Here is a 22,407-nt window from a genome sequence, read left to right on the forward strand (position 1 = left end):
TACGGGCAATGTTTCAGGGCAACAGGCAGTCTAGTATTTGAGTAGTGGTGTTGTACAGGGATGTGTCTCTTCTGTGGTGACGGGGATGTCTGCACTGGTTGCCTCACGTTGTAGTTCCTTTTCTGGCTGTGGTGGTATTTAAAACACAGGGCAGATGTAAGAGAGTTGTGGTTTGACAGATTTAATATTCTTGTAACTGTGAAGGAACTGTCCTTTTTACCAGCAGGTAAAGTCATGCTGTGCAGGAATGGGAACTGCACTGTTGTTCCAAACCCTCACTTCTCTAGGTTGTTTAAGCTCTGGGCTTTGCTAGTTTAAGATCTTTTCATCAAACTCAATAGTCAGTGAAAGCAATGTACTTTTCTTAAATCCAGCCCAAGCATTCATTCAATGTAAGGACTGGTATTTTCACAGTTGGTCAATGCTGGCAGGACACCAGTTCAGACCAAGACACCCTTGAACATGCGAGTCTCAGTTTACCTGGGTAATTCCATGGGGGATGAGGCACACAAGTTGCTGGGGTGAAGAGCAAGGGGCAGTGCAAATGCTGGATTCTCCTAATATGTGACTCTTCTTTGTGTTTATTGCAGCAAAACCCGAGATTCTCACTTTAGATATACTTAGCAATGGCATTCTCCAGTGTGTAGCAGCTGGATTCCCAGCCCCCACCATATACTGGTATTTTTGCCCAGGAACAGAGCAGAGGTAAGTAACAAGAGTCTCCAAAGGTCATTCTATATGCAATGCACCCAATTTATAATAAAAAAACCCAAGAACATAAAATGACTTGATAAGTTATATACAAACACTACATTACTGTTTTCATAATTTTCAGCATTTGATTATTTGCAGTGGTTTGCTACAAAGGTAGGGACAAGTTTCATTATTTCTCTTTGCATTTCACCTTGAAAAGGGAATAAACAACATTTTCTGCTACAGAGAAGAAAAAGCCAAACTTTCACCCTTCTTCTAACTAGCTAAGGTTTGTGTTGGTTTGGCCCCAAGTGCCATACATTCTGTATGCAATTTCACAGAATGACAATTGCAGAATCCCTTGTAAATATGGTTATCTTTTGTCTTACTGTGTAATGATCCAATTTTTCAAGACATAAAGTAATTAGACTTCTATTCACATGAAGCATACGACAACTAAATGAGGGTGGACTGGTTATGAAAAAAACCTGATGTCTAGTTATGACATTTCTAAAAAGATTGTAGAGTGTCACTGTGAAGTGAGCATTTGTGGAGCACATTTTGAGTTGTTCGTTGACTTCCACTATGATTGTGGATCTCATGCTAGCAAGTCATGGGTGTCATACCTGTGTAGTTTGTTTTATGATGAAATAGACGTTACTGTTAACTTTTTGAAGCAGTACATATTATCTTAGCTCTATGCTCATGTGGTAAATACATGACATTTTTATAGATGCAGTTAATTTTTAAAAAGAAATGCAGACTTTTAAGTAGTTTGTGGATGGTTTCTTAGGAAAGAAAAGGAGATAGAATCTTGAGAGAACAGATCTGGCTGTTTTTCGGCACTGTGTAAGCTTGATGGTAGTGTATGCAAATCATGGATTTTTTTGTGCTGTATGCTTGGGGAAAGTTTTCAAGAGTGGGTAATAGAGCACAACTGCTCAAAGCTGAAGCTGGAGATGCAGGTTGAACAGTACAAAAGCCATAGTTCACTTACAGACTTGTATGTATTTCTAGTCAAAAGCAAACGCAAAGGCCTCATAGTGTTCACTTGGGTCAGGATTGGTGTGTGTATCCATTCCACTGACTATGCAGAAGACAGTGAGGTACTGAGAACAGGCTGACTTTTGAGAGTAAGATCTTGAGCTGAATCCCTTTGTAGTGCAGTGTTATTTAGTTATCTGATGGTCTGGCAGTGACTGTCTTCCTCAATTGCAGGACTTGTCATCCATGCCAGGTAGCAGTGCATGGCAGGTAACTGTCAGTATTGTTTCTCCCAGGTGTTTTGATTCTCCAACAATATCCCCCATGGATGTCAAAATCAGTTACACAAATTCATCAGTGCCATCATTTGAACGAATCCTGGTTGAAAGCACCATTAATGCCAGCATGTTCAGGAGCACAGGCACTGTGTGCTGCGAGGCCTACAGCAATGGGGACAGGAGCTCTGCTTTCTTCAACTTTGCTATTAAAGGTAACAGCTGAAGTGAATGAGACCATAAAACATGGGTGCCATTCAGCTCTTCCTGTAGAAGGATTTTAAGTGCTTCACCTCTGCCATAAGAAAGTTTATGGTACCGTGGCTGAGTCTCTAATAGAGTATTTTGCTGTGTGTTTTGCCTGTCAAAAGAATTGCTTTGATTTTTCTGTGAACATTGTGGTATTGTCCTTGTATGGCTTCAGATCTGCAGTGCAGCAGGTAACTGGTTTCTTTGGTCTGTTCAGCACAGGGGCAAACCACCTACAGCATTACACTGGCATTCCTTCTCTCTCTTCCTTTTCCTCTCATTGTCTGTTTTGACTATTTAAGCCACCACTTTTTTTCCAAAGGAAGAGTGCTTTTTTTTTAATGCTTTTACAGTATCTCATGAAAAATGTGGTTCTGAACTTGCCTAGAGCCTAGGGGCCTGACTGTTGTAAAAGAAGTAACAACAGACTGCAAAAGAACTTAGGAGTTTTGTAGTTGTATTTGTGGGTTTGTGAGGGAGAAAAAAAGCACTAGAACATAGATGACTCAAAATGTGTTTGTAAATCTGTGCTCTTTGTAAAATCAAATGTTCTCTTGCTTCTTTTTTCTTTGCTACACCCAGATATAACATACAAACAAATAAGGCAGTTTTGGGGCAGATGGGTTTTACTGGAATGGTATTCCATTGCTACTAGGCACAACCTCTACTTGTAAAGACTGTGCTGTAGAGATCATATCTGGGGTAGGGGAAAATATAAGAAAGTAGGACTTGAGAAGAAGTCTTGTTTCTTTAACCTAACTTAATTGAGATCATGCCAACCCTGTCCATTAATTGATGTTGATGTCACTCCTCCTGAACTGATGAATCTGAGAGTCCCAAGGCAAAACACTGGGTTGTTTCTGTGCCAGCTCTACCCCCCACAGCTCCTTCACAGAAGCCATTTTGATGTACACGGAGTACATCTGTCAAAGTCAAAACCCCAAACTGTGTTTTACAAGGAAGAACCAAGGAAAGGTTTTCACCTGCATCTTTTTAATACAGTTTTTCTTGTGCAGTATTTAAGCAGAATTTTTTTTTCTTTCCAGAACAAATCCGCACCCATACCTTATTCACACCTTTGCTAATTGCGTTTGGAGTCGCTGCAGGACTCATGTGCATCATAGTCATGATCCTGGTATATGTATATTTGCAGGTAAAATCAGAAGCCCCTCTCCCTGAGTTAGAAAAATGTTTGAGTGCCTGTAGAGGTTTTGGTATTGACAACTCTTCTCTTTCTTTTCCAGAAACCTAAATATGAAGTTCAGTGGAAAGTTGTTGAAGAAATAAATGGAAACAACTATGTTTACATAGACCCAACGCAGCTTCCTTATGATCACAAATGGGAATTTCCTAGAAACCGGTTAAGTTTTGGTTAGTTTAGATTTGTTCATCTACAAGGTGAAACCATCAGGGGTCAAATGAGACTCCAGTCAGACACAGCAGGGTTTTGTCAAAAAGATGTTACGCAGTAATGCAAATAATTGCTCTTATGCTGGGACAAAAAGCAGGAAGGCCTATCTATAATAGCTTCCTTGATATTATAAAATAAAATGTTGAGCCTTTCAGGAAGAAGTACTTCAAGTCACTACAGAGTTTATTTTGCTTTTTTAGGTAAAACGCTTGGTGCTGGAGCTTTTGGAAAAGTTGTTGAAGCAACAGCTTATGGTCTATTTAAATCTGATGCTGCTATGACAGTAGCAGTAAAGATGTTGAAACGTAAGTTGCTGTAATATGCTATGCAATTTTTTCTCCCTTCTGGCTGGTGTGTTACGTACTGAACATTGTGCTTTGCCTTGCAGCAAGTGCCCATTTAACAGAAAGAGAAGCCTTGATGTCAGAGCTTAAAGTGCTGAGTTACCTTGGAAACCACATTAATATTGTGAATCTGCTTGGAGCTTGCACTATTGGAGGTGGGGTTATCAACAGATTATTGATTATTTCTGTTCTTTTTTTATTGCCAGAGGGAGGAACCATGTGAAGAAGAATCCAGTACCACTAAGTGTAGGAATCTTAAAAACACTTCTTATTTAGGCAGGTTGCAGATCATTGTGACTTACCAGCTGTTAATTCCTGAATCTAGATTTTTAGCAGTAATGAGACTGCTGTAGCTGCAGCTAAAAAGGAAGGTTGCTGTTATTCTCCTCTATGTGAGCCACTGTGCGCTTTATTCTAGAGACATGCTAAAATGTATGCTGCAAGTTTTTTACTCTACCATACTGTTTCTCACAAATGAGAAAAGAAATGTGAACTGGTTCCTTGTTGCTATACAAAGTGAAGTCAACAGGGTTGTCTTGTATAGTCTCCCAGACTTCTGTTTAAACTGTAAATATATCTGTTAAGGCACCACTGAAGTTTCAAATTCTAAGCAGCAAAAGTTGAGAAGAATTTTCCAAATAAACTATTGCACAACCGAATGTTTTGTATTTAGTATTAACTTATTAAGTTTGTTTTCATGCATAGTAAAAGTTCCAAAACAGCTGCAGTGTCAACACAGAGTGATAAAGCTCTGTATTTTTGATGTATGTGCATTTAATATGAAAGATGGTGTTTCTTCTTACACAAATGTTTGCTCTTTAAGTTTTTGCTTCACTTTTCCAAGAAAAGGAGCTTGTAAAAATTAATAGATTTAGAGGCAAAATACTTCTCACTTTCACATTTAATCATTTAAAAATTGGATGAAAGAATTTTGTTTCAGCAGTCAACGAAGTAGACTCACTGGCCTGAGTGCCTCAGCTGAAAAAATGTGGCATATGGAAGAATCCCCCCCAAAAAAACACTGCTTTTCCTATTGTGAAAGCTGTAATTTTTAACTGCAGAAAAATGGAGACAAACTAGTGAGGTTAGGAAACAGTGGCATGGAATAACTTTACAGATAAAATTAGAATCCTAGAATTATTTAGGTTGGAAAAAACCTTTAAGATCATTGTGTCCAAGCACAGATGAAGCAGCACACAGCATAATTACATATTCAAGGGCTAGAGCTGGAGTCATTCACTCAGAAAACATATATTTGATCTACAAACATCCGTGCTGGAGGTGACTCGACTCTCCTTTCCGATTTCATTTTAATATTCTAAGACCTTGTGCAATGTAGTTTTCTGTCGTGGCAGGCTGTTCTGATTGAATGATTTTTCCTATTATACTGCAGAATATAACACTCTACATCATTTCCAAAACATTACTGAAAGAGTGTGAAGCTCTTCTGTAAACAGAAGTGAATCAAAAGGATTTATGTTTGAAGCTTGAATTACTCTAACGTTCGGAACAAATAACTTCCTTCAGGAAGTGAGCAAAATCAAACAGATGTGTCTGGCCAGAAACATTATCACATGAAGAAAGAAAAAGACTTATTTGTTTAATTTTTGTTAAATGCAATGCTTTTGAGGTGGGTGGGGGAAATTAATTGGGAGCAGCACAGCTTCAGCTGGACAGTAGTTGGTTATCTATGAAAAGGAAAATGCTGGGTTACTTGTCTATAACTTTTCAAGTCTAGACAGTGCTAGGCAGTGTGATTTTTCATAGCCCATCCTGTGTGCTTGGCTGAATGCTATCTTTATGTAAGTTTTTCTGCTTTAAAAACAATGCTCACCTACTTTCTAAACCTCGTGTACATCTACAGGTCCCACTCTGGTCATTACAGAATATTGCTGCTATGGTGATCTCTTAAATTTTCTGAGGCGGAAACGAGATTCATTTATTTGTCCAAAACATGAAGAACATACAGAAACAGCAGTTTATGAGAACCTTTTGCATCAGGCAGAGCCTGCAGCGTAAGTGTGACCTGCTGAATTTTTTTATTTTTTTTTTAAGATTGGGAAGATTTCAAAGTTTATTAGGGGCAAGATATATGGAGAAAGCTTTCATGCAGCAGGCTTTGAAGATTCTTTGCTGTTCAAGGAAACAAATAAAGAGACAAGTAGTACAGTGAGTGGCTTATTCTAACAGAGCACGATTGATTGTATACAATCTCTGTTTTACTTCTTTACCAAATTTCCTTTAGTTATTTCGTGCTACTCCTTGGCTCCAATCTTCATATGTATTTGTGTTTATCATTCCTGTTAAACATTGGCGGTGCTCATTTAGCACACTGAATTACAATTACCTCAGTGTTGGGGTGTTAATACTTGGAGCTCTCTTAAGTTCTTGCTTTCAGAAATTACTTCTTACAAAATCAAAACAGTGCCTTACAGTATCAGAGGCAAGCTGCCATGGAGAGATCACTAGATTTTGTGATGGCACAACCCATGTCACAGTTCTGACATTGCTCTTGTACTTTGATTTTTTCCAGTTACTTCACCTGTATATTTTTAACTTCTGTTTTAAATACAATCCCAGAGCTCTTTCCAAGTATGTTTCCAAGCAAATTTCTTCCTTAATCCTTCCCTTTGCAAAGTGGGGGAGACATAACTTAACAAAACTTTCGTGTTGTTTCAATACCTGTCCATTGTTCCTTTTATTCCATTTATTGCCCCAGGGGCCCATTGCTTTGTGTTGGCAAAACAGGCAGATCCTTAGGAGGTGGTAAAGTCCTTTGTCCCAGCAAGACATGGTGCTGGTGAAGCTGTTTGTGCTGTGGGAACATATGGGTAGCTGGTGATGCTTCAGAGTGGTTTGAGCCACAGAGGTGATGAACACCTACCTGTGATTTGCCATTAGAAGTGTGCCCTCTTTTCAGTACAGCAATCTCACTGCTCAGCTCATTTTGTAAACTGAGCTATTAGTGGCAGAGTATTTACCAAATTCTTGTGTTAGTATTTACTGTAAAGTTGCAGCTGCTAAATGCACCAGATATGTTTGTGGTGGTGACTCGAGCTATTGGTGATCTCATTACTCCTTTCCATGTTAGCTCTGTGGCTGCATTTGTTGTTCATAAACTCAACAGATATTTCAGGCTAAGGAAGAGCTATGTACATGAGTTCCAATGGCAATGAAGTGAGAAATGCCAAAGTACATCCATCATTTCTAAAGGTGCATGACTGTATATTTATAAACCATATAGTATGAAAAGCTGTACATTCGAATTATATATATAGCAATAAGAATACTTGAACTTAGAAAATGTAGCAGATGGCTGTCCTAAATCTGGGCTGATTCTTCAAAATACGTATGAGGCCCCTTTGGAACTTGGGAATCTCTGAATTTAACATTTTTCATACCATTTGTCTTCTGCATTTCAATTACCACTTGAGCTGCTGAAATATTCTGGTAGAAGTTGGCCTAAGCAGAAGGAAGCACTAGCACTAGCAGGTGTTGGGAAACATCTGGATGTTAACTTACAGGGAATGAAGTCTGTAATAAACAGTATATGTATGAAAGGTTTTGTTTGCTTACCTGAGCCAAACTCAGAATCTGAGATCTTTTGTTAGCTGTACTGACAAACCTATCTTGCTGTACAGCCTTTTTCTCATCCTTGTTACAGACTCATGAGTTTCCAATCTACTGATAGCTTGTAAAGCATTATATTCGGAAGGTTGCTGTGGCCTTGGCTTTTTGTCTGAGTGGTTTCTGAGGCCTTTTTCACTAAATGATGTTTCATTTCATCTGCTTCCTCTACAGTGATGTTGCCAATGAGTACATGGACATGAAACCAGGAGTGTCATATGCAGTCCCACCAAAAGCTGATAAAAAAAGACCAGTGAAGTCTGGTGAGTACAGTAACAGGGAGTTCTGTTTCCTGGTAGGAGTGAAGAGGGGTGGGTTCCATGGATTGTTTTGTTGTACTTTTCTCTCATGGATGGGAACATTTAAAACATTTTAATTGATATGAGACGTTTTAGGAAAGACTGATTTGCTAAATTACAGTGTCTTGTTTTTTTCCCCACCTGTAAATGCTGTATCAGGATTATTCTTTTCTTTGGCAGTGAGGTACTTATGGCTCTAGTGGCTCTAGTCTGATACTTATTAAAATCGATACTTTGGGTCCACTCAAAAGCTGCTATTTTTTTTTTATTGCACAGGATCCTACACAGATCAGGATGTTACCCTTTCTATGGTGGAAGATGATGAACTTGCTCTAGATGTTGAAGATCTGCTAAGCTTTTCCTACCAGGTGGCAAAGGGCATGAGCTTCCTTGCCTCCAAAAATGTAAGTGAAGAATTTGTCAGAGCTGAACAGAACCAGTATATTTCTGATTTCCTTTGACATAACCACTTTCAGTGTTTTAATGTGATCAGTGTGGTGAAATGCAGAAATATTTCCATTTCCATATTTCTTTTCAATAAGCAGTACCAACTGATTTGCTCCTTCACATACCTGAAGATTTGGTTAATGTTGGCATTCTACACTGTGCTCATTAACTAAAAGCTGTGGTTTATATCCCATAAAACAAAATATAGGGTACACAGCAGCCGACATGAAGCAATGCTACTGTGTGTCCACAGTTCAGGCTACTAGAATCTGAGGCCTTTTTCATGAAGATAAACTAGCCATAAAAATATCAAGACAGGAGAGAGAGGAGAGGAACTGCAATGAAGTTTGATGCACCATAGACTCCACAGACTGATAATGTCTTGTGCTGGGAGACAGCAGGTGCAGCCTAACCCTGTGTGGCTTGGGTGGTGCCTCTTATTGGTTTGATTTTTAGCCCTTCATTTCCTGGGGTGTCCAGATAGTTTCATGAGAACTGATGGCTCTGGAGAGACTGAAACCCATAGGAACCCTGAGGAGTTAATTCTTGAAAGTTTTGTAGTCTATGAGGGTTAAATAGAGTTAATGAAAGAACTGGAAAACTAACATGGATTTCTTCAAAAATAATTAAATCTTGAGAATTTAGGATTTAGTGGCACTGCTGGAGAGTTTACAAACTGAAGAACAGTATGAAGGCAGGTTCAAAACTATTTATTTGCATGAGTTCTAAACAGTGATCCACTTGCTATCTCTCTTATGAAGAGCACACCCTTATACAGGGGAGTTATCACATCATCCTCTTCTTGTTTTAGCAGGTTGGCTTCATGCACAGGGTATGCCTTGGTTTTTAATCCTCTGGTACGATAAAATCAGCCTAAAGACCCACAGATGGTCTTTGTTGGCTACTCTGAGCATAATAGACATTTCTTCAGGTTTCATAAGAGGGGTATTGCATAGCAGAAAGGGATTCATAGTGAACAAAAGTATTAAGCTCAGCATAATTATGATCTTCCTATTTTTTTTTCCCTCACATTTTATTGGAAAAATGCCATTTAACATGTAAACTAATACAGAGACAGGGATGTACAGGTGCACCTTGACTAAAGCACAAAATTAAACATGCAATTTAAGGTACAGCAATTTAAGGAAAATAAGGTAGTGCTGAGATCCTGTGTTAATAGTGGGAAATGTAGCTATAATTCTGCTCCAAAGGAAATCCGTGTTAATGCATTCTCTTGCACTTGTCTTTTCCCCCACTGCCCCTCCTTCCAAACCTTTTAGTTTATTTTTGTCTGTCAACAGCTTCAGAACAGGCCTGACAGGCAAACACAGTGTATTACAGATTTTAATGGTTTTCACCAGGCTTCTGCATTTTTCACTATGCAGGACATGCAATGCTCAGCACAAATGTTCTGTATTTCTTATTTTGTTACAGAATAGCCCCACATTCCTATGTATCATTCCTGGTGACTGTTTTCTTTATAGTCTTTCCACTATACAAACAGGCACCATGGTGATGAGCAGCAAAGGCAGCAGCAAGGAATTTGACACCGCCTCACCATGAGGTTGGGAAGGAATGTGCACTATTGCTTTGGCAGTGCAGAATTAATGGCTTGATCACAGAATGAATTTGCACTGTGCCATCACATTCCTGTGCTTTGTCCTCTTTGGATGTTGTGTACCTACAGGATCTTAGCTCCGGCTAGTAAAGACGGAGTAGTGTGAGCTGATGGATAAGGTGTTTCAGGCTGCCTGGTGCTCCTGGGGAGGGATGGCCTGTGCAGACCAGCAGTGCAAAGTTCCAGCTGCTCTGCTGCAAGTTGTTTGTGTATCAAGGCTCAGAGGCATAAAAGTGCCTCTGTGTGGGAGTTGGGAGAGGAGCCGGTCCTGAGGGAATAATTCCCTTATTTATCACATGGTGCCTTAATCACAAGACAGGGCTTCCTCCAATGAACAAAGTTTTTATTCAATGCACACTTCCCTGTTGCTGGAGTAATGATGCAGAGACATAGTGGATGCTTGCTGCTCATTCACTTTACAGCTTCACTGCATTAAGTGCAGAGTGAGGACTATGTCGGACTGGGAGGTGAGGGACAGTCCCCTGACACCCTAATCATCATTAAAAATAGTTCCTTGTGTTAGCATGCAAAATAGACAGGGATTGTATTGCCTATGCAACCTCCAGTTATTTTCTGAGTTTGATCTGCATAATTCTTAATATTTTAAGTCATCTATTGTGTTGAATTCCTGAACTTGTGTATTTCAAGGAAAAAAGAAAAATTAGACAAGTATTTTTTTGACAGCTTTGTCCTGCATACTATATACCATCAGTAAAGCAAGAGCCTAATGCTGTCCTTTCTAGACAGAAAAATAGATCATTTTGTTAGAGAACTGTCTCCATTCTGTAACAAACACTCCACAGTTGCATACAAAGAAAACACGACTGCTGGGAAACTCAGGCACCCTTCTGGAGCTGCACTTACAAACACATGCATAGTTCTCAAGTGATAAGTGGAATATAAGCTAGTTACATCTCTGGAAGTGTGACTATTCATTGAAAGTTACTGGCATGAGAGAATTTCCTGAGTATTTCTGAAATAGTGTTCAGTTTCCAGACTTCTGTGCTTTAAAGTTATTACCATATTTTTCCATTTTCAGCTTTTCAGCACTTTCCCCTCAAGCACAATAGTTACTTAATAAAAGGTTGGAATTATTTTAGAAACAAACCACGTATTCCCTTATTTGTCCTGCATTAGGAAACAGGCCATTGATTTTTTTTTATATATATACAAAATCAGGGGAAAAAGACATTAAACTTTGAACTCCAGACACTAGAAAATTCAAAGTGACTGCAAGTGGTCTTTTCTAAATAAATGCATAGACAACTTCAACCATATGGATCAGAGTCATGGTAGTAAAGAAACTACACCAGAATGTTTAATCATCTGAGTAAGCTTATTAACACAGAGCTTCATTATGACTTTCAGCTTGCCATAAAATGCATAATGCAATAAGTTATATAGCTAAGTAAACGTGTAACCAAGCAACGGCCTATTAAGAATATTATAAAGTAGCTTTGTTTGTTTGTCTGTTTGTTATTTAGTGCATTCACAGGGATCTGGCTGCAAGAAATATTCTTCTTACTCATGGTCGAATAACAAAAATCTGTGACTTTGGCCTGGCAAGAGATATAAGGAATGACTCAAATTATGTGGTAAAAGGAAATGTAAGTATATATGTTGCTTTATCCACCTGTTTTAAGTTAGGGGAATTCCTGTTGTCTTGACTTGCAGAGAAAATTCTTTCTTAGGTAGACAAAAAACCTAGATTTGCCAATTTTTGGTATATTTCTGCATGTCAGGAACACTGAGAGTAACAATTCCTGGCAAAACCCTTGGTATATACATGCTATACTGAAAAGAAACATGCTCATATATGAATGTATGTTGTAGTGGAGCAGATGTTTTTGGTACACCAATACAATTCCCAGTCTTTCTGTCATATTTGAATTCACTAGAAGTTACAGCTCTGGAAGTCATTGCAAGTTTTGCCATCAAAATACTTGGGTAGCCAATCTTAAAGAGAATTATTCTGAAACTTTTTCTCAGGCATTGCTATATTTGTCCATTACTGAAATAGTTTCTTTTTAAAAATCTTTGGGAGAGTTGAATACTGTTCTTCTCTGTGAAGCATCACTCAAACAATGGAAGCTGCATTCTGAAGTATGAATTTACTGGTGAGGGCATAATGGGAGGCAAAAAAGCTTTGGTTTTCTCTGCTTCCGTATACAGAATTTGACCTTGTATGTGTATACATACATACATACATACATATGTGTATAAATACAGCTTTAACTTGCAGCTGTTGTTCAATCTCTGTAGCAAGGTTAGAACAAGACACTATTTTGATGAGAAAACTTCAAATCCTCCAATGTAGCAGAGGTACCTACTAGTACCTCCTAGACCTCTGGAGGCATACAAAGACACTTTGAAGTGATGCAGATTACCTTGGCAGCACTTGAAGTCCCCTTTAAAGTGCTAGTGCAGTAAAAGGAGTCCTACTACAAAAGAAAATTGAGCTTTTCTGGTGCCGAGTTGCAGAAAAAGTGTGCTAAAGTATGCTAAAAATTGCAGGTATTTTACACCTTAAACTGGTTTGCACTGCCTGGATTAGTGTTTTAAATCTGTGTCAGATATGTACATCAGAGTACATATGCTTTCACTTGCACTGTTTTTCAAATGAGAGAAGATCCATGTTCAACAAGGCATCCCTCCTCCCCAGTCCCACTGAGTGCTCCACTGTCAGCTGCTCAGCATTAGTTATGTACTTGATAACACACAAACTGAAGCTTGCCCCTCCTGTCTTGAGGCAAGTTGATGAGCAGAGAAAATCCCACACCTGAGCATTTCTCACCAAGTTAATTGCCATGCTCAGTTAACCTCAGTCAGTCCATGGCACCCGAGGTATCTGAGGTGTCTCTGCTGCTCTGCTGTCACTCAGCATTCCCTAGTGTCCCAGCTACCTACAGCATCCCTATTTTAGGCTACAGGACAGACAGGTTTATTGGTTGTCCCCAAAACAAAAGTTGGTACCAGCCATGGGGGGCCTAAAAGTTGAGGTTAGGAAACAGCAGGAGCAGAAATAATTCAGAAATGGCTGTCCTGGCAAAATACTCTGTGGCAATCAGTGTAAAGAAGAAAGATGCTTTTAGGCTCAGGGTCAGGTCAGGAGCTGTTTGGCTCCTGGGACTGGGAAGTGCAGACCAGCAGCTTAGGAGGGGAAGCAGGCACTAAGTAGTGAAGTTTTACATGTCTAGGCTGTCCTTTAAGTTTCCTGACTTGCCTGACAATAGGATGTAGGGTCTGAAAGGGTCAGAGGAGGATAGGCTGCAGCTGCTGGGGGAGAGAGGAAGCTGTGGCTGCAGGAGGCATCTGGTTGCATCTGACTTGATCTTATAGCAGATCAGTAGCTCTGGGGCATCTCTCCCTGTGGAGACACTGCTGGGAGGCAGCGTGGCAAACAGCAGCTGGGGGCTTCACCCTAAACAGCTCTGGTTGCCTCTCTGGTGAGCCAGCCTGTAGCAAATGCTGCCTTTCTTCCACCTCATTGCTTTTCATTTCTATTTACCTCCTTTTCTGTCGGGTGTCCTTTCCTTACAAGACATCAGGGATCTTCTCTATACTATGGTTGAAATATATCTTTGTATGCATTGTTGCAAGACCACTTAGAAGGAAGAAATCTGTTTTTTTTCACAGCAGGACAAATGCTTAGGACAGAAGCCTGGCTGGCTCCTTCAGTCAGGCAAGGAAAAGGCAAAGCAGGGAAAAGAAGGGGGAAGCAAATCCAAAGGCTTTCTATGCCTTTCCCTCTGCTTCTTAGCATTTCCAAGGGGTGTCTGTCCTTACCCAAACTTATGAAAAATGTCAATATGTATTTCTTTTATGTGAATTTTCATTTTTCTGATACACTGAGAAGCTAAAGCAGGTTTTTTAACTGTTGATCAAAGCCCTGAAGCATCTTGACAATGTGAATCTCATCTCATTGTGGCCAGTCCACAGAAGGAGACTTGCATGGTTGCATAAGGCACCGTGCCATAGTCATAGGTACGATTTTTCTCTGAATTCCTGCCATCCCTTATAAACAAACCAGAAGTAACCACACCATATACAGAATATCAGAGTGCAAGGAAATCCGTGAGTTGGGTAGACCTACAGAAAGATGAATCAATAGCTGTGCAGCACTTGGAGACACTAAAATGCTGAGATTTCCATTTCTTGTTGAATACTTCTATATCTTGATTTAACAAGTGCCTAATGCATGTAAGAAGTAGAAAAAATATTTTTATCTGGTAAATTTTGTATTGTCTTATGTCCATTTTCTGAGTTTCTTTCCTTTTGTCTGGAAAGGCTCGTCTTCCCGTGAAGTGGATGGCACCTGAAAGTATTTTCAATTGTGTCTACACCTTTGAAAGTGATGTCTGGTCCTATGGGATATTGCTTTGGGAGCTCTTTTCTTTAGGTGAGCTCCTTTAAAATTTGTACTTTAGGGGATTTCTGTTTCATCTTTGGGTTTACTGCAGATGCAGAAATCATGTTGCTCATGTGTGCTCTCAACAGGAAGCAGCCCGTATCCAGGGATGCCTGTGGACTCCAAGTTCTATAAAATGATTAAGGAGGGATACAGGATGTTCAGCCCTGAGTGTGCACCACCTGAAATGTAAGTGAGCAACCAGCACCTCCCATCTTCAAACATCAGCAATGATGCAAAGGAAAGGAAACTTCCACTCTTGCATTCTCCTTGCGCTGCTCCATCATCTTTTTTTAAGTTCTTTCCACATTTTTAAGTAATTCCTGTATTCTTAACCAGCAGGATACATGCCTGTGTTGTTACAAGCAATGATATACAATAATACACACTCACGTCTTGTACCATCTGATCACTTTGTCATGACATCTACTCCATGTCAATAAATTATTGACAGATCACAAAACATAATTAAAACACTTTTAATTACAATAAAGCAGTTAGTGGGATGTATCACCTGACTGTACAGTACTGGCATTTGTGCTGTACTTGCTGACAGCAAGAGGACTGCCTACTGATCTTCTTTATGAGCCTTCCCTAATTCAACGTTTGGTAAATGGATTGGCACTTAGTAAGCTGTCAGAGAAAACTGTGTCCAGAGACTCCCACTAGTATGGAGTCCTTTGTTGTCACAGGTGTTAGCAGTATTATTTCTGATCTTAAAAGTCATTTAAAGAACGTAAATTGTGGAACTGGGTCACACTTTTCCTTCAAATAATAATGGAGGTGAGATAAGACCTCTAAGGATTTCCTTGTGTCCTCTAAGGATTTCAGTGTCTTTGCAGGTATGACATAATGAAGAGTTGCTGGGATGCTGACCCTTTACAGAGACCCACATTTAAACAAATTGTTCAGCTGATAGAGCAGCAGCTTTCAGATAATGCCCCCCGGGTAAGTTATGGATCATCAGTTATTTGGAATCAGCTGTTTCAAGCCAGACATTAGACTAGAGCTGTGAGGAGCAAAGGGCCTGGGTGCTTCATTAATTTTCCATTATTATTTATGTAGCTTTGCACTGTCAGTTTGGGTTGTAGGAATGATGTATGGATGACTCAGTTCTGCTTAGTGCAGGGAAATTAAACGTAAGCTGTCTAAGTCCATACCCAAAACATGCCAGCTGTACAAGACTTTGCATGGTTGTTGTTTCTCAATTCAAACAGACCTGGCACAACAATTTTGACCTCACAAAATGCAGTGGTACTGCATAAGTTAAACAACTGAAACTATGAAAAAAATTATTAATCTAGGAAACATCTCAGAAGTGAAGTATATTTAACATTTATTAGAAAAGCTTTCTGGATGAAGTGGTTGAGCTTTCAAGTGCTCTTCTGCCATGCTTCTGCTAGCCCCCTTTATATAACCTTGAAGGTAAGTTATGACAAACTCTATTCACTGCTCTTTTGACCAGTCCCAAGTAAAAATTTTTTCTGAGAGCCTAACTGGACAGAACAGTCCAAAGAAAAATTGTAGGCACATTATAAACTGAATTTTTTCTCACAATAACATTGTGTGTTTGAAAAAAGTATGTTTAAAATCTGGTTTTAAAATAAAGCTTCCTTTTACTTTCTGGATGCCTTGTTTGGGCACCGAGTACGTGGCTTCCTGACAATTTGAGAAAAGAGGAAACTGAAAACTGCTGGTGTTCGATTGCATCCTGTAGCATATTTTTGGCAGGTGCAGACATTAGTAAAACAAAAGCAAGAATGCAAAGGAAATATGAGTGAGGTTTCTAGGGGATTGCAGTAATAACCTGGGCTGTGTTTTTCAAGCTCAGTTGAAATTTGGCCTGCATTTGGAAGCTGTGGTGTTGTTAATAACTGAGGCTGAGGTTCTTAACTCTTTAAAAGAGCAAATAAGCCCAAGACCTTTTGAAACTCTCTTTAGATTTGCAAAGAAACACCTGAGCTGGAGCCCTTCCATGGCAGTGTGTAGTACAGTGTGAGAAACCGCTAGGAAAGGAGAGCTCTCTAAGTATGCATGAAGGGATTGGTCTGCAGAGTTTGACACCTATCTTTGGCCTCTGCAGGTTTATGCAAACTTCTCAACTCCACCTTCCAGTCAGGGAAATGCTCCTGATCACTCAGTGAGGATCAACTCGGTGGGTAGCAGTGCTTCATCTACTCAGCCTCTCCTGGTACGCGAAGATGTTTGAGTGGCATCTGGAAGAAGAGGAGCCCAGATGTAGTAGCTGTTGGTATTGTGCAGGGGGTGAGAGAGGGATGACTTCAATAATTTCTCTTACTTTTACTCACTACTACCACTGTGTAGATGAAATGTTGTTGTAATGCTGTCCTTTACCACACATTGTTACACATAAACTTAATCTGCTGAGCACGGTTACATGCATCATTGCAATGTTAACTGAAGCTGTACATATTTTGCTATATTGTGTGTATTTGCAGTAGAGAGCCAGATCTGAAGGAAAAAAAAACACAAAAAAAACAAAACAAAAAAAAGAACAAAATAAATTCTGAGCCAGAGTGTCGAAAAAGATGACTGCAGATCAAGCCAAATCTGCAGTGATCTTACTCTGGAAGATCTGCCTTTCTTACTCTGAAAGGCATACAGTAATTTTCTAGTTAATCCTGTTTTGCTGAATTTAAGAAATAAACGAATATGAAGCTAATGGCTTGGCAAACCCCTTTCAATTTCCAGCTTCCTGAGAAGCTTTCTCAGGCAGGTATTGTAGGTTAGCAAGGGTACTGGATGTACCTGGGCAAGGGAGGTGAAGGGACTGAAACCCTTCGAAAGTTGGTCTGCACAGCGGCAAACCCTTCTGGTTTTGTCTGAAATACGTGTTCTTCACCCAGTGTGCAGTAAGCCAGTTGATACACTGAGCTGTGATATTTGTGTTTATTTCTAGTCTGCAGAGTGGGGTGCCAGGTATTTAATATTAGCCAGTACAACTTTTGGGAGACAGGTAAGGTCTTATGTAGAAAATAGTTACAAAGGAAAATCACAACAAAATACATTAAGGATTTCCAGTGATTCATCTACAGCTCCTAACTCCTACTTACACATCTAAAGTCATGTTTAAAACATTTAGGAAGGTTACAAGATTAGCGTGCTCATCATTCACAAAGGGGTGTGATTTTTAGTATTAAAATCAGCTAAGCTAACTAGAGGTTATATTTTCATCCTTTGAGCTACCACTGAGTTCTTATTCATTCTTCGTCAAATTTCCATCCTGTTACAGAGCCTGCTTCTAAACAAGTTACCCACAAAATATGGTCCTGGGCATCTAACCATGGGGACCCTTGTTTCTCGTTGCTATGGTTTCAAAATAGAGACCATCATAGCTACTCATTTTGTGAATCTTTAACCTACCAGTATCTAATCTACCTACCAGTATCACCAAGAGCTCTGGGGTTTGAACCAGAGGAGGTGAGAAGGCTGTGGATCTTCATCTTTATTTTCCACCTGTTCTGTCAGCCTTGCAGACCCATCCTGAGGTTTAGATTAGTGTATCCACTACTTCCCACTGGTCTGCTCCCCAACAGGGACAGAGCTGCCCATCACTGGGTCTCACCCCACCACAGAGCCTGAACCACTCCCCCTGCCTTGGGAGCCTGAGGGCTTCGATGCTTGTTTTGCTAATAGTTATGTCCAAAAGTGTTCACCAAAGATAGTTGGGCCCTGCCAAGTTGGTCAGTATAGAGGAGGAGGGCTCCTTCCAGTAAACTGTGTGCCTGGAAGAGAGGCTGTTTAACGAGTCATCTTATCTGAGTGAAAACAGAGGCAAAAAATTCTCTCCTGGGGGCCCTTTCTTTATCTTGTCCAGCCCAGGTGAATCTTTCCCACAGGCAGGCTTGGATAGTGCTAACTGGAAAGGACTATATTCCCCTGCCCCATGTCATTTCATCTTTCTGTAGCAGTCCAGAGGTCACAACAAAGAAGAACTTAATTGGGAAGTGCTAAATTTATAAATGGGATAAAGGAAAGAGAATCCTTTCAGTCTTGTTTGACAGATATGAGACTTTGGGGTCAGTATCTGCTGAGCTCAAGGTTGTTCTCAGTATCTTTCAACTCCTTCCTGTTGGAAGCACTGCTAGTTCTTTTCTTCTTTGTTTCTGGCCCCAAGAAATTAGTAAAGGCATTGGGAGAAGCATTTTTCAGAGGCAGAGTACTAGTTAAGTACCTATTTATTTACAATGCACTTAAGCACTCTGTAACTTACACTTTACCAGGATTTTGGTTGAGTTTACATGCAATTTAAATGTATAACTAACTGCCCAAATGCAAGGTAATTGTAAATACACACATGGGTAGTTTATTTTGGGTTATGTTGAAAACCATGCTCCTTCTATGACTGTGCATTTGGTTTATTGTTACAGAAATCTGTCTTTCAGAGTTAAGTCAAAAGTTATCCATTTGCACTGAACTTACTTAGGCTTTTGCACCTTTCCAAAGTTATCCAGTTGTTTGGAGGCACTCTTATGCATACTTGTTGAGCGTTTTCAGTTTAATGCTATAAAAGCTCTTTTGTAATGTGTTGGCTTTCAGAGCAACTGTAGACAAACTAGTTGTTATAATTATAGATGTCTCGGTACTTTACGGACACTTAGCTGAAAGTTTGGGGTTTTTTGTTTTTGAAATTTATATTTTTATAATTTGGGGATTTTTGAAACTTATTTTGCGATGGCTTGGTGTTTTGAATGGGTTTATGCATTGTTTTTGTAAATATGGAAATGTAGCAATAATGTCCTTTTGACTATTCTCAGTCCTTGAGTCTCAAAAATATTTTTATATATATATATGCAAAAACTATATGTATAAATATGTAAGTGTTTGAAGTTTATGAAACACTTATGGGTATGTTGCTCGGTTGTAGAATTGAAGTTCAGAAAAGTTCAAATAAATCTGTAAATATGTATTCAAATGCTACTGATGTGTACTATGTTAAGATGGAATATTTTCATGTAAGTCTTAATAAATTCTTGGGTTGAAGCAAGATCTTAGTGTCTGGCCACACAGAGGTCAGGTTTGGCATTCTGAAGCATTTTTACAAGCGTGTGCCAGAAAATCAAAATGTTTATGTGTTCTGCATGTTCTTTGCCTTTGAATCTATGGAACAGATACTTGGAAACTTGGATGAAACTTTATTCTGGAAAAAACTGCAACCAGAAGATTCATCGTTTAGACTGGTGCTGCAGTCTGTATGTCACGAGTGGTATTTGGAACTGTACAAAAGCATCTCAGTGCTATGAAGGGTCTGGTTGCAGTTGGAGCCACACAAAGGCTGCAGCCACGCTGAATCTCCCCCCTTTGCTCAAAAACATGCATGCACACTCATGCTCTTGTCCTCTTCTGCAAGGGGATTAAAAGCTCTGCATTAGTGCACGTGGTGAGCTGGCCAGTGCAGCAGTGCAGAGGAGGCAGCATGGGGAGATGCCTTGGGCTGGAGGGATCATCAGGAGAAAATGCAATGCCCCCCTTGCTGAACAGGTACCCCTGCATCTTTGTGAGAGATCCTCTAAGTTACTCCACGTTTGAATGAAAAGACTCATCTGTTCATGCTTGTTCCTTCTGCTGCAAAAAAGCTTTGCATTGGCAGTTTTTACTCAAATAGTAGGTACAGAGCATGCACAATGATTTTCAGAACTATCCTAGCAAAACCCCTCAAACTTTAAGAGACAGACCTTGACTGTTTTGGTCTTTAAACATTTCTGTTCTGTTTGGTCCTTCTGACATTTCTGTCAGCAGGCTGCTTGAAGAGCTTCTCTCCTTCAGCGTTTCCTTCTTAAAACAGATTCCTTTCCCCCCCCCCTTTTTTATTCCACCTAGGTCTTGATCTCTGTTTGTTAAAACTAATTAATGAAATTAAAAACTGATTCTGTGAGGAGGCCAGAGTACAAGCTTTGCCACAGTTAGTATTGCCATAGTTTTCTAATAGTGCTTCAGAAAATACATTGTGACTGAATTTGAATAATTTTTTTCTCCTGTCTTCCTGCCATGCCCCATTCCAGCAAAGCAGACTTCATACCGAGGCCTCCCAGTAGCTGAATTGGTACAAATAATTCATGAATTCTCATTTAGCTGAGCCAAAGGAGCTATTTTATGTATTTATTCAGTTAGCACATCATTAATTTTATTTTCCTGAAATGTTTCCATTCTGAAACAACCTAGGATACGGCATCTCTGCTTTCTGAAAAAAGCTTTCTCCTATTTTCTTATTACAAAGCTCACAATGATTACTGCCTCCATTCTGTTCATGGTCACACGGACCATTTCTCCCTGAATTATTTTCTTGTGCCAGTTCCAAGCAAGAGCGTATATGGGAATGCACGTCAGGAAGGCATTTACTGTGTATTTTATCTCTCTTTTGAAGTGGTGTTGTACTCAAATATAAAGAGAAACCAGCTCCATGTTACTAGCATGGGCCATGGAACAATCGTGAACCAAATACCAGAGGGAAAGGGTGCAAAGAAGATTGATCCAGGCTATTTCCAGTGCTGCCTGGTGACAGGACTAGAGACAGTGGGCACAAACACAGAAGGTTCCCTCTAAGCATCAGGAAGCACTCATTTTTTTACTGGGTGACAAAGGAGTGGCATAAGTTGCCCAGTGAGGTTATGGATTCTCCATCCTTGGAGTTTCTCAAAAACCATCAGGACGTGATCCTAGGTAATCAGATCCAGGTGGTCCATCTTGAGCAGAGGGGTTAGGACAGATGACCTCCAGAGGTGCCTTCCAACTTCAACCCTTCTGTGATTCTGCAGTCAGTAAGAGTGCTTTGGAGAATCTCATCTGTAATGTTCACTTGGCCAGAAGTAGAAAAGAAAATCCCAGTAGAGAGTGACTCTTTCTTGGTTCTCTTGACTATCTAGAGAAGAAAATACTTGTGGGAGAGAAGAAGAAAGATTGTGGAAACACTACAGTATAAACAAAGTTAGCAACCAGTATCATGCATCGCCACCACCAGAGGTTTTGTTTCTTGTTCTTCACATCTGTATGCCATAGTGTCTTTGGGGAACTTGTCTGTAAATGGAGACAAGATGCTCCCGGCCAAGTCACCAAGGCATGACCAGTCATACACTGGTCAGAAATGTTCACAGCCATCACTGGAGAAGCTGGACAGGAGCATCCTTAATTCTGCTGCATTATAGGCTGAAACTGAGGGAGTGAGAAGTTCCCTGTTCCTGAATGTGGATTAGGAAACTTCCAACTTGTCCTGCGGGGAGGTCTGAGCATCAACAGAAGGCAAGGAACAGTTGCACAGACTTCTTAGCCACTGGTTAAAACTGAAGTTTTAACAAAAATATGAAAAGCTACTCTGCAGTTCTCTTGTGGATTCCAGAAACTTCTGTAACTATGACTAATGGTTACAGATGACCTTCAATTGCCGTGTTTCCTGTGCACTAATTTCTTAAAAGATTATACTGTAACTTGTAAGTTTATGTCAAAAAATTGCTCTGAGGCTATGTTTCCTGAAAAATTGTCCATATTTCATAAACTGATCATCAGTCACTCTTTTTGGTGAGAACCTGTCAGCAGCCAGCCAGGCAGCAGAGATGATTTACTAGCAGTGATAGCTCCAGTAACTTGATTTTTCTATCCATGCCCTAGAAATCATTATAGGTAGGTTGTGGCAGGCAGTAGACACCAGCTATTCCCAAAGGGCCAGCTGGGTTTTGAGCCAGTGCTCCTCCTGAGCAGTGTCAGCAGCATCAGAGACAGGGTTTCCATGGCAGGTTTAACACAATCAAACATCAGGTCACCATGTGGGGAAGCACAGCGTGTGGCTTCCCCTGCAGATCAGCACACATCAGTGGGTATAGTGTAAGTTACCCTTGAGCTTTGTCTAGCTGCAGAAGGTGCAAAATAATCTTTGGTCTCACCCAGATGCATGTGTTTTGTGAAGGACCAGCACCAGTGGCTGGCTACACTTCTGTAAATATTACTGCACGTATTTTTGGCTGGCTGAGGTACTATTACCAGGCAGGAGGTGTTGCTCTTAATATGTGGCTAACTGTGTGTGTGGGGTTGATGTGGTCA

General features: G+C 40.0%; 1 protein-coding gene across 1 annotated transcript in view; it reads left to right on the forward strand.

Annotated features, from left to right (window-relative positions):
- KIT (KIT proto-oncogene, receptor tyrosine kinase) overlaps positions 1–16,752 on the forward strand; it is a 55,848-nt gene extending 39,096 nt beyond the window's left edge. Inside the window, exons 8-21 of the mRNA XM_030449692.1 lie at positions 591–705; positions 1,974–2,167; positions 3,248–3,354; positions 3,446–3,572; positions 3,813–3,917; positions 4,001–4,111; positions 5,821–5,971; positions 7,758–7,846; positions 8,159–8,286; positions 11,432–11,554; positions 14,235–14,346; positions 14,445–14,544; positions 15,198–15,303; positions 16,439–16,752. Of these exons, the coding sequence (XP_030305552.1) occupies positions 591–705; positions 1,974–2,167; positions 3,248–3,354; positions 3,446–3,572; positions 3,813–3,917; positions 4,001–4,111; positions 5,821–5,971; positions 7,758–7,846; positions 8,159–8,286; positions 11,432–11,554; positions 14,235–14,346; positions 14,445–14,544; positions 15,198–15,303; positions 16,439–16,564 (1,694 nt within the window). The 3' untranslated portion in view covers positions 16,565–16,752. The remainder of the gene's footprint in view (positions 1–590; positions 706–1,973; positions 2,168–3,247; positions 3,355–3,445; positions 3,573–3,812; positions 3,918–4,000; positions 4,112–5,820; positions 5,972–7,757; positions 7,847–8,158; positions 8,287–11,431; positions 11,555–14,234; positions 14,347–14,444; positions 14,545–15,197; positions 15,304–16,438) is intronic.
- The last annotated feature ends 5,655 nt before the right edge of the window (positions 16,753–22,407 follow it).

Source organism: Calypte anna, chromosome 4A, assembly GCF_003957555.1.
Source record: "Calypte anna isolate BGI_N300 chromosome 4A, bCalAnn1_v1.p, whole genome shotgun sequence".
Lineage (NCBI taxonomy): Eukaryota > Metazoa > Chordata > Aves > Apodiformes > Trochilidae > Calypte > Calypte anna.